At 39.1% G+C, this 12482-nt stretch overlaps 1 protein-coding gene across 1 annotated transcript; it reads left to right on the plus strand.

Moving 5' to 3' along the window:
• The first annotated feature begins 466 nt into the window (after positions 1-466).
• LOC121323024 (speriolin-like protein) lies at positions 467-9794 on the plus strand. Its single transcript, XM_041263742.1, has 3 exons — positions 467-1053; positions 5315-5466; positions 9129-9794. Exons 1-3 carry the CDS (start codon positions 678-680, stop codon positions 9453-9455), a joined length of 855 nt encoding a protein of 284 aa, XP_041119676.1. The 5' UTR covers positions 467-677; the 3' UTR covers positions 9456-9794.
• Positions 9795-12482: the final 2688 nt, after the last annotated feature.

The following is a 12482-nucleotide window of genomic DNA, read 5'->3' on the forward strand; positions in this document are numbered from 1 at the left end:
AAACTCCTAATTAAATCAATTTTGATTCCATGTTGTAACACAATAAAATGCGGAAAAGTCCAAGGGGGGTGAATACTTTTGAGATCCACTGTACATTTACTGCAAACATCGCTTTACCAAATTGAGCGTGACATAGATGAGATAGATATGTTTTCCACCACGTAGTTTGAATACAAGCCAGAGCTTTTTTCAAAATGAAAACTACAGTACAGGCCATGCAAAATGATAGCAGGCATTGTTGTATCTGGAAACAGTGACATGCAGAGTGCATGTTAATGACTTTATCTGAGTTCAAACGTGGCAATAATACACGTTGTACATTTAAAAACGTGTGCACATACTGTTGCATTATTATAATAATTGCAGTTAAAGTCTGTAAGGCTTTAGATATGTGTCCATATTTCTCTAGCAAATTTTGCAAACATCAGGCAGTCAGGGGGTTCCTCTTCTGAAGATTTTAAAGCATCATATTTTTCTGTCTAGATCTAATTTTTATTCATGTCTATAAATATGTCTGCGGGTGTTTAAAAAAAAAAACAGCACAGGACAGTACAGTTGTGAAAGGTATTTTAAAAACGCTTTTGAGACAGTGCAGTTATGTGAAAGGTATTTTAAAGCTTATGCATTTAGTGGCTAATGGTTAATGTTCTTTTACAAACACAGCTCCAAAACCTTCCATGGGGTCCTTGGAAATGAGTGGGATATGCAAGATACAGAAGACTCAAGACCATATCCACAGCCCAACCCAAGACTTCCTCTCCACATCGCTGACAATGGGAACGCATGACCAAGGCAAGGACCCCTCCCAGTACAGCACTGTGGAAACACACCCTGCTTTAAAGAGTCAAGTCCAGAAACAATGTATCCTGCGCAGTCCAGTCTCAGATAAGGACATGATCCTGCGCAGTGCAGTCTCAGATAAGGACATGACCACCAAACAGGCTGTCAACGGGAAAGAGCGTACAAAAAACAAGGTCTCATTTTTAGATGGTAATAAAGGGAAAGGTGAAGGTGCTGTTGAGGACACAACGATGCAGTGCTTCTACAGTCATGGTAAGATTAACTTTGTAGCATATCTACGTTACTTTGCTTTATATACAATTCTCATTGAGCATTGTGAAGTACTGGATGATGGTGTCGGGCTGTACATGGCCAGTTTACAGACCCAGTCTCAATAGGTAATTTGTAATCCCAGTGCACGAAATGGTGCTCTCCAATGAGGGCTGTGCTCAGGGTGTGTGTGCTGGCTCCATGGCAGCAGCATCCTGTCTCCTCAGTTCTCCTCTGCAACAAACAAAAACAAACACATTATCCAAAAATACAGACTCTGGCCATAGATTATGTTTCAACACAAGGCCTGGTACTGGCATAGCTGCTTCCCCTTTGTACCACAAAACTCCTCCGTGCAATTAACCCGTCACTATAGTTTCTCCGATCCTTGTCTGCCCCGTAGCTGATTGCAATGGAGTCCTTCTGCGTACGTGCAGCTGCGCACTCCCCCTGATATGACCACCTTCCAGTTTTGACCAGTCTAGGCTGCCCAACTAGGAGGCAGCATACCACCAGCCTTACACAGTGCCCTTTCCAGTCAGAAGGGAGATTAACAGATTGAATACCTGCAAGCAACACATTAGAGAAGCAAGTATAATAGATTCTAAGGCGATAAGCAGCTTTTATAAAAACATGTAGAGATGGCTTAAGTTAACTGAAGTAATTCCCTTCTGGTAAATTAGTGTAGCCTGTGGTTAGAAATAATAATGCGAATGAGGAATTTGAATTTCCCTGTTGCGGGGTGTCACACCCCTATGTGTGTGCATTCATTATGGATTAGGGAGTGGTTAACATGTAGAAAACAGAAAGTACTGATTACAGGAGAAGACTCAAAATGGAGTCAGGTAACCAGTGGAGTACTGCAGTGATCAGTACTTGGTCCTCTGCTATTCCTTATCTACATTAATGACTTAGATTCTGGTATATTAAGCAAACTTGTTAAATTTGCAGACAACACAAAGGTAGGAGGAAATGTTATTCAAAGTGCTCTAGCAGCATTCAGAACTGGGCAGACACATGGCAAATGGCATTGAATATAGAAAAGTACTGCGCGCAGGCAATAAAAATATACATTATAAATACTGAAATACCGAAATTCGGAGATACCGAAATTGAAGAAGGAACCTCTGAAAAAGATATAGGTGTTTATGCTGACTCAGAAATGTCTTCATCTAGGCAATATGGGGAAGATATAAAAAGGCCAACAAAATGCTTGGATACATAGTGAAAAATGTTGAATTTAAATCAAAGGAAGTAATGGTAAAACTGTACAATGCATTAGTAAGAATATTGTGTTCAGTTCTGGTCAGCTCACTACAAAAAGGATATTTCTGCTCTAGAAAGAATGCCAAAAAGAGCAACCAGAATTATCCCGGGTTTAAAAGGCATGTCATTTGCAAACAGGCTAAAAGAACTGAATCTCTTCAGTCTTGAACAAAGACAACTACATGGCGATCTGATTCAAGCATTCAGAATGCTTAATGGTACTCACAATGTCGACCCAAGGGGCTTTTTTGACCTGAAAAAAGAAACAAGGACCAGGGGTCACAAATGGAGATTAGATAAAGGGGCATTCAGAACAGAAAATAAGAGAATTGTGGGAGTCTGGAACCAACTCCCCAGTAATGTTGTTGAAGATGACACCCTGACATCCTTCAAGAAGCTGCTTCATGAGAGTTTGAGATAAATAAGCTACTAACGATCAAACGAGCAAAGATGGGCCAAATGACCTCCTCTCTTTTCTAAACTTTCTTATGTTCTTACATATTTTGTGTTTTATGTTGTATGTGTGATATATATACACACACACACAGTCTATAGGAAGTCTACACCCCCTAGAACTTTTTTTACATTTTGTTGTGTCAGTGCCTCAGAGTTTCATGCATTTAAATGAGTGATTTTTTTCCACTTATCTGCACACCATACTCCACACTATTAACAGGACAAAAGTTTTTATTGAGAAAAAAATTATATATCAAAAATACAAAACTGAAAGATCATAATTAGATAAGTCTCCACCCAGTTAATACTTGGTGGAAGCACCTTTGGCAGCAATTACAGCTGTGAGTCTGTTGGGACAGATCACTTCCAACTTTTCACACTAGATTTAACAATATTTGATCATTCTTCTTTACAAAACTGTTCAAGCTCTGTCAAGTTCCTTGGGGAGCGTTGATGGACAGCAATTTTCAAGTCATGCCACAAATCTTTGATTGGAGGTCGGGGCTCTGACTGGGCCACTCAAGGACATTTACCTTTTTGTTCCTTAGCCACTCCAGTGTAGCTTGGCTGTGTGCTTTGGGTCGTTGTCATGCTGAAAGGTGAACTTCCATCTAAGTTTAAACTTTCTTGCAGAAGGCAACAGGTTTTCCTCAAGAACTTCTCTGTCCTTTGCTCCATTCATTTTCCCTTCTGTCCTGACAAGTGCCCCAGTCCCTACCGATGAGAAACAGCCCCATAACATGATGCTGCCACCACCATGCTTCACAGTAGGGATAGTGCTCTTTGGGTGATGCGCTGTGTTGGGTTTGTGCCAAACATAACGCTTTGCATTTAGGCCAAAAAGTTCCATTTTAGTTTCGTCACACCACAAAACTTTTTTGCCACATGGCTACAGAATCTCCTGAGTGTTTTTTTGCATACTTCAAACGGGATTCAAGGTGGGCTTTCTTGAGTAATGGCTTCCTTCTTGCCACCCTACCATATAGGCCTGATTTGTGGAGTGCTTGGGATATTGTTGTCACATGCACACTTTGACCAGTCTCGGCCATAAAAGCCTGTAACTCTTGTAAAGTTGCCATTGGCCTCTTGGCAGCCTCTCTGATCAGTCTCCTTCTTGCTCAGTCATCCAGTTTGGAGGGACGGCCTGATCTAGGCAAGGTCTTGGTGGTGCCATATACCTTTCACTTCTTAATAATCATCTTGACCGTGCTCCAAGGGATATTCAAGGCCTTTGATATTTTTTTATACCCATCCCCTGATCTGTGCCTTTCAACAACTTTGTCCCTGAGTTCTTTAGAAAGCGCCTTGGTGCTCATGATTGAGTCTTTGCTTTGAAATGCACTAGCCAGCAGAGGGAACCTACAGGAACTGCTGAATTTATCCTGAAATCATGTGAATCACTACAATTTAACACAGGTGGAGGCCACTTAACTTAGTGTATGATTTTGAAGGTGATTGGTTACACCTGAGCTAAATTTAGGATTGCTATTACAAGTGGGGTGGACACTTATCCAACCAAGCTATTTCAGTTTTTATTTTTAATTAATTTTCTACAAATTTCTAGAATATTTTTTTCACTTGGAAGTTGTGGGGTAGGATGTGTAAATAAATGAAAAAAAAAAAAACTATTTTAATGCATTTTAATTCCAGGCTATAAGGCAACAAAAGGTGAAAATCTTGAAAGGGGGTGTAGACTTTCTATAGGCACTGTATATGTGTGTTTGTGTACCAGTTTTGTGTTTTGTTCAAACCTTTTGTTTGTTTATTTATTACACTATGTAACACAATTTTTGTTCCTGGGTAGTAAGTGTTATTTCCTAATTGCTTATGCCTCAAAAGTATAGAAAATATATATATATATATATATATATATATATATATATATATATATATAAATATATATATATATACATATAATATATATATATATATATATATATATATATATATATATATCGCCCCTATTCATTTATAAAGGGTTGCAACTAAATTAAAAACTATACAGTGCTACAAACCAGAACAAGTTCACTGCACTGCACGAGTGACAACAACCTGAGTAAAAACTGGGGAAAAAGACTTGCTGGTACATGATGATGGACCACAGCTAGAACAACAACACGCAGCACCTGAACTGGTGAGTGACCCTGCAAATTGGCCAAATAGATAATCACAGATAATACAACCCGAAACTACTTGGTTATGAAAGGTCCCATAAGTTATCAGAAAAAAGTTAGTTGGTGTTTCATGGACTTAAAAGCTTCAACCAACAACTTCAATCTGTTACATTGTAACAATATAAAATAGAAAGAGGACACCATCTTTTTCCAATTCAGAAGTAACACAACATACTGTACTTTGAAATATAGCTTTCAAAATCAGTTCCCAAACACCTTGGATGTTTAAGTTGTCAAATAAAAACTAACAGCTTTGTGATCATTTGTTTTAACATCAGATTTCGGGAACATTAACAATGCGGGTGCCATTCTGCTTACACAATACCCCTATAGTGCAGAGATTATAAACTGTTCTATTGTGGCCTTAGGTATGAAAATGTTCCCAAACGGGGAGAAAGACTGCCGAGTGATGGGAGAGATTGCTTTCCAGTTGGAGAGGAGGATCTTGGCTGTGGTGTTTCCAGGGACAACACGGCTGTATGGATACACCGTTTCAAACATTCCTGAGAAGATACAACAGGTAAGGAGATCTTATCAAAGAACAAGTATAGATCAGCACCGCTGCTCCTGTACAGAGATAGTATCAAAGAACAAGTACAGTTCAGCACTGCTGTTCCTGTACTTCTGAATAAATCCTGATACTGTGCTGTCACATGCAGAAGCAGCATTTCAATAGCTGTGATTTACTCTGTTCACAAAATCACAGTCTAAGTGCAGCCCTTATGATGTCACCAGCTCTGTTTTTGGGATGCTATACTCGAAAGCCTGATCATAGGCCAAGGTCAGGTACAGCACACCACTCTTTTCTTTTAAAGGCTGTAACCTTAAATGTCTGTCTGTATGGGCCTGTGGCAGAGCAAAGCTCTGCCCTAAATTGGCAGGGATGGGGTTAATTTCCCCTACCTGCCTGGGTTTATTATGTTCAGGTGGCTGGGGTTGATTAGTTGATTAGGTTGATTAACGATCAATCAGCGCCCCGCCACCTGACATAAAAGGAGGCCTCTGCTTCTCATTTGAAAGGAGGGAGCTGAGGAAGCAGGTTGGTGTTTGGTGTTTGTGGTTTTTTGTATTTGTGAATCCAGTAAAGGCATTGCCCAGCCTGGAAACCTTAATTTTGTAAGTTTTGTTTTTGTATTGCTTTATTTGTGTTTAATCCCTTTATTTTGCCCTTGTGCACGTTTATTTTGTGTTTATTTATAATAAAAGTATACTTGTTTGAACTGCAGTTTGTCTCTGGGCCTCTATCCACTCGCCAGCCTGCCACAGGGCCATTCCATGTCAACTTGACCAAAATTCAGGAGATTCCCACCTCAAGATGTTGTAGTGGAAGATACAGATCAGTTATGAAACCAGGCCAAATATTTAAACTCAATGATGAATGTTTAATGACATTTTAAATACCACTTTGAGGTCCTCAAAATCCCTCCAAAACAGGACTAATTTCAAGTTTGATGGATTTCAAGGGTCCAGCATTTTATTTTTTATTATTAGTAATTTGTATTATCAGGAGTCTAAGCCCGATGTATCCTGTCAGTTTTTATTGACGTTACAGTAAAAGTTAAATCAGATTTCAATTTGAGAACAATAAAAATAATTTTACGTTTAAATGTACTGTGCATTTTATTGAAAATACAGTTGTAAGTAAACTTGCATTGCAAAAGCATACATTGCACATGAACAGCCCTCAAAACCTGGATGTCCCATTCTGATCAAAGGCATTTTTAAACCACAAAAGCAAGGCATATTGAACAAATCTGAAATAAACGCTGCCAGCTTGCATCCAGAGTTTGCTGTTCAGTGGCCTGTATTATTGTGTCCAGATTTTTCGGATTGGTTGACAAAGTGTTTGCAGGGATGTTATAACTGTAGTAGCATCTTTATTTTTCTTGTATGGTGGAGCATTATCCATCACTTTCAACACCTTCACTTTTGTCTACAAGGATAGAGCACGTTTCTGCACTGCTTCATGGAAATGGCATTGACGCATGTGTCTATGGCAAACTGAAATGCATCATAAGATTAGTAGTCCCTAAACAGCACTAAAATACAGTACAGAGGCACTAAGATGGATTAGTAGTCTGCAGCAGGAAAGAGCCCTACACATTATTAAAAAGGGGCAGGGCAAAGCCCTGCTTGAATATATGTTGTTGTTGTTTTTATTATTATGTGTAATATGAAGGTGAGGGCCGTGTTGTTTATTTGTATTTATTTTAAAATGTCTGTGACGGCGCAGCCGTGCGTTTTTGTTTTGTTATTGTTTTGTTTCTGGCAGAGGCGAGATTAGGCAACTCGTCCTCTGCCAGGGTGTAATTAAAAAGAAAACCTTGTGCAGAAGGTGGCCATCTCCCAAAGTGATTCATTTGTTGCTAATCGGGAGATGGCCATCTGCATAAAAGCTGGCAGCTCTCTGCACTCCTGGTGGGTGTACAGAGGAGAGTACGGGAGAGCGAGAGGACAGAGACCAGTTTAAAAATGAAACTAACTTTTATAGGTTCCATGAAGGCTACTGCCCAGCCGGACCTCAGGGTTGAGTTTTTGTGTTGTGATTTTCATTTGTGTTTAAACTTTGATTTCTGCTCTGTGAATAGTGTTTTTTTGTTAAAATCTTAAAATTTATTTTTGTTGTTTTAATAAATGGCACACGCCGCGTCTCTTTGCAGAGCAGCGTTTTTCTCTGTTGTTTTTTCTTCCTGCCTCTGGCCTGACATCACCACCCAGCTCCCGTGTCACATAGTCCCTAAACATGCTCTCTTGATCCTATTCCTACAAAACTATAAAAGATGTTCTTGGTGTTATTAATACCCACATTTAAAAATGATAAATGGTTCACTTTCCTCCGGTACAGTTCCCTCAGCTCTTAGCTGTGGTAAAAGCCTATGCTTAAGAAACACAATTTGGATCCTAAAGTCCTCAATAACTATAGGCCAATCTCCAACCTACCATTCTTAGATAAGGTTCTAGAGAGAGTTGTTGCAATTCAGTTACAAACATTTCTAACTCTTAACATTATAGTTGAGAAGTTTCAGTCTGGTTTTCGTTCTGCACATAGCACCGAGACGGTCTTTGTCAGAATTATGAATGATCTGCTGATAAGCTTTGACTATAGCCAAAGTTAGACCAATTATTTCTGTATCTGATGCTGAGATACTAATGCATGCCTTTGTTTAATCTATAATTGATTATTGAAATTCACTTTTTTCTGGTATCCCAAAACATATGGTATTGTTCAGAATACCGCTGCTAGAATTCTGACTAAAATCAGGAAAAGTGAACATATTTCCCCTGTTTTAGCCTCTTTACACAGACTCCCTGTGCAGTACAGAATTTGATTTTAAAAGGTTGTTGTTAACTTACAAGGTTCTGATTGGAATAGCACCTACTTATTTGTAGGAGTTACTGACCCCCGTGTCTTCCAAACCGTACTCTGAGATCACAAGATGCGGGGCTGCTTGTTATTCCTAGGGTCAACAAAAAAAACACGGGAAGTATGTGTGACATGCTATATAAATGTGTTTCGATTTGCTCTTTTTTCTGCTATGTACTGTACAGCGCTTTGAGATACTTTTCTATAAAAAGCGCTATATAAATGCAATAAATAAATAAAATACAGTACACAGGCGCTTATCTGGATGCAAGTTAATACATTTCCCAATGTCCTTTGCACTCAGCTGTTCGATCCAGGGTGATTTGGCTTGTAACAGGGTCATGTGTTACATGTGTGGGTAGTCACTGGAAAATACTGCCAGACAAGACGAGCCTCCGGCTGAGCTGGTCGCTTAGCAACTCGTCTCCATGCTGCACATCGCAGGTGATTACTCCAAAGCGCACAAACACACACACACTTGCGCAGGAGCCAGCGCCCTGGCTCCCTGCACTAACAGGAAATCCATGTGAAGTGAAAATTATAAGATATTATAAGAAGTCATTTACAATAAGCGAGTGATAAATTTGGCCAATACCTTGTAGAAAATTTATATAATCTGGACATTCGTCTAATCTGAGTTTGTTTTGACTGTTTATGGTCTTTTTCAAAATTAATTACAAGAGATTACTTTGTTCCAATATGCAAGAAGGCATTCTTTGTCAATAACAAGCATTATTAGTGCAGGTGTTTGTTGAAATGACTGGGTTTACTCTCATACTAATAAATACTGTCAATAAAGTGATGTTATTCTTTTTTAGAGACCACAAAACCCGGTCCCTGGATTAGTGGATCAGCAGACCAGCAGAGACTTGACGCAGCGCTACTGTGCACTGATGTCCCAGCTGGAGAGGTTTGGGTACAACTGGAAGATTCATCCTGCATTTTGTGAATTTATCATCAACACATATGGCATTCTGAGACAAAGGCCACAGGAGCAGCCCCAACTGGCCTACAATGATCCTGTTGCCCTGAGGAAAGTTGCTATAGATACAGTCCCTGCTAAATTCCTACGGGACTCCATGATGATTCTGAACTGCCTCTGTGAGCTCTCTAGGAGTGATGGCAAGCCGTTATTTACCTGGTAAAAATCTCAAATACTGTTTCACATGCTTATTGAAATGATGCTCTTCAATGAATGTCAAGATGTTTATACAAGAACCAAACAAATATGAATAAAATAATAAAGTATGAACCTAACTGTTTTTACAGTTATTATTTTGTGGCACAGAGGCATAGGACATAGATTTGTGTGACAGAGACCTGTGTGCACAGATACCTTTGTCTACTATCCAAGTACTGACTGTGCTACCTCCAAGCAACACAAGCTGCACAGCAGTGAAGGAATCAGGTCAAAAATAAACACTTTACTTAACTACAGTGGACTATATAGTAATATATAGTCATGTCAAAGTGATTCGTAGTGCACAGGTGCAGTGGTGATGCGGTGCTCAGGAATGATAGACACAAGACAGTTCACAGTGAAAAAGTAGCTCTTTATTTGCAGACAAATAATAACTGGCTCTACACAGCAATGTGTATTGCTCAGGCAAACCACAGGGTTCAGTCCCAAAATAATAATACACTAAACAAGACACACACAAACACAACACGGTCACAAGTCCAGAGTGAGTGCTCTTAGTGAAAGTGGTGATTTACACGTTTATATGTGCACAATGGTGAAGTGTAGTCCGGGTTTAATTGCTGGCAGTTTAGCTACAGCTCCTGGAGGTTAGCTTTCTACAATGACAAGCACAGACAGTTAGAAACAAACAAAACGCTTATCCTGCCAACCATTACAGGTGTGGCCATTCCCCAATTTGGTAATTGAGTGGTAATTGGGGAGTACAAATCTTTTGTTTGGAGAAGAGGGAGTTACGTGACTGTGACTGTGACTGAGGCAAGAACAAGGTCTTGAATTGAATGTGAGCAGAGATAGGTAGCCATTGGCGGGTGTGAAGCAGGGGGATAGCATGAGAGTAGCAAGGTTGGGAGAATACAAGGCAAGCAGCAGAATTTTGAATTAGCTGAAGGGGGCCGATAGCCAAAGCAGGGAGAACAGCAAGAAGAGAGTTACAGTAGTCCAGTCTGGAGAGTAAAAGAAGGAGGAAATTACAGGAGGTCAAATTTAAAGAGGTTGAGTTTGAAGTGGTGAGAATGTAATTTGAAATAGCTAGAGGCATTCTGAGATGTGGGAGTGTGACAGAAATATAATGAGTTCTGGTTGGAAATCTCCCTCTCGACTTGTGAAGGCGCTAAATTGTGAAAAGGGAAGTCTTTGGACGGGCTGGCCTGACAGTTAATTTCCTGGGTCAGGAAGTCAGTTAGCCTGGAAGAAGGCAAGACTCCATTGCAGGAATGTATTGACCCAGAAGCTAAACGAGTTAGCAGCTGTAAGCAATAGAGACAGCGGTAAACGTTTACCAAGGGGTCATGCGTGATAGCATAAAGGGGCCAGAGAATCGTAAATCTTTTCTTTCGCTTGGTTTCTATTAAAGAACGGTGAGCGACGCAAAGAAAGCGTTGTTAAAGTATTCGTGAGTGTTTGTTTGTTTTTCGTGTTATTAGTAATTGTTTTGTTTGTATCACTAGATGGCTAAATACAAATCCAGAGCTGTCGCCAAGGGCAGCACAAAACTGGATCAACACGGCACTACAGTCACGATCAACATTGTTAGCACTAATTGTACTGCACCACAAGCACTGAGAGCAACCATTTTGGACTGGTGATCGTGTGTGTCCAATTGTGTGTGTTAAATCGTACCGTGCTTATTATTTATGGGTCAGCAACCCTTCATTGTGCAATATGCATTGGTGTGTATTGCAAAAGCTTTATTATTTATTGACCATTGGATTTAAAAACAATCAAATAAAACAATCCATTTCACCCATACTTTATAGTCTGTTTGTTCTTTGGGATTACTGGCACCACACCTGCTATACAAACAGGGAGTCAAAGGATTGAAAGGAGAGGAAGATCTGGGCATCATCCGCATAAAGGAGAAATTAAAAAGAGATGAGAGTGTCTAGTGAGCAGGTGTAGAGGGAGAGTATTGACTGAAATTGATTTCTAGCGGAAAATGTAATACAACAGTTGAAAAGAGACACACCGAGGGTTAAGCAACATTTATTCTATTATAATGCAAAAAAATCCCAGCTACGGTTCTGTAGGAAAACTTGTATGTATTATATATGTACGTGTATAATAGGTTTATAATAAATATATATGCAGTCAACAAATGTTTAGCAAATAATACATGGATAGTACACATTCTTATGGAATGTTGGTATTTTTAAAAAGACAATGTTGTCACCTATGTAACGATATGTCTGGGTTTTTGTTTTGTTTCTGTCACTTTTTTAATTAGATTTTTTTTGGTGGCCAAAGGTGGCACGCTGCACTTGCAGTTCTTCAACATAACAAAAAGTTCAAGAAAGATGCACAATATCATTCATCACACAAGGCCAAATTGGAACTCAGATAGAACGTTCAAATATACCCTCCTGCATTTGAATAGTAATTAGGTAATTTGAAGTTAGGATAATTTCTCTCCCGAAAAGAAAACTAAATTACCCAAACCATTGTGAGAAAAAGCAAGTCTTATTTATTTTTTTCTATCGAAATCACACCATAGTCAGTACAAACATTTCAACAAACTTTATTTGCAAACAAAATTCCAAACCCATGCTTCCCATGTGCAGGGCCTCAGCCCTAGCACACCTTGTCATTTCTATTGTTATATTGCTGTCATGTGGTAGTTATATTCAGCGCTGTCACACCTGGTCATTGCTTTTGTTATAATGCTGTTATGTTCTAGTTATATTTGTGAACATGAAAATCCAGGATACTGCAGTAATCCACGAATGATTAATGAATGCCTTTTAAGTTTCTTTTGATATTTATGAAACTGTTCTTCACTCTTGTTGCTTTTAACACAAATCTAGAAAAGCTAAGGCATCCAACTATGTATAAATCCTTAAAACATACTTTAAAAATAGCATTCTTTAAATAATGATTTCAAGTTTTCGGAATAGATCTTATTTTTTAATGATATTCGTATGTTAACAACAGTTTCTACGAAGTACAAAAAGAGTGTTTTTAAACATTTACTGAC

Source organism: Polyodon spathula, chromosome 11 (assembly GCF_017654505.1).
Source record: "Polyodon spathula isolate WHYD16114869_AA chromosome 11, ASM1765450v1, whole genome shotgun sequence".
Lineage (NCBI taxonomy): Eukaryota > Metazoa > Chordata > Actinopteri > Acipenseriformes > Polyodontidae > Polyodon > Polyodon spathula.

Coding starts and splice junctions, on each gene's coding strand:
- LOC121323024 (XM_041263742.1), top strand. CDS start 678: ATGGGGTCCTTGGAAATGAGTGGGATATGCAAGATACAGAAGACTCAA. Junction 1,054..5,314: donor GCAGTGCTTCTACAGTCATG/GTAAGATTAACT, acceptor TTGTGGCCTTAG/GTATGAAAATGTTCCCAAAC. Junction 5,467..9,128: donor TTCCTGAGAAGATACAACAG/GTAAGGAGATCT, acceptor ATTCTTTTTTAG/AGACCACAAAACCCGGTCCC.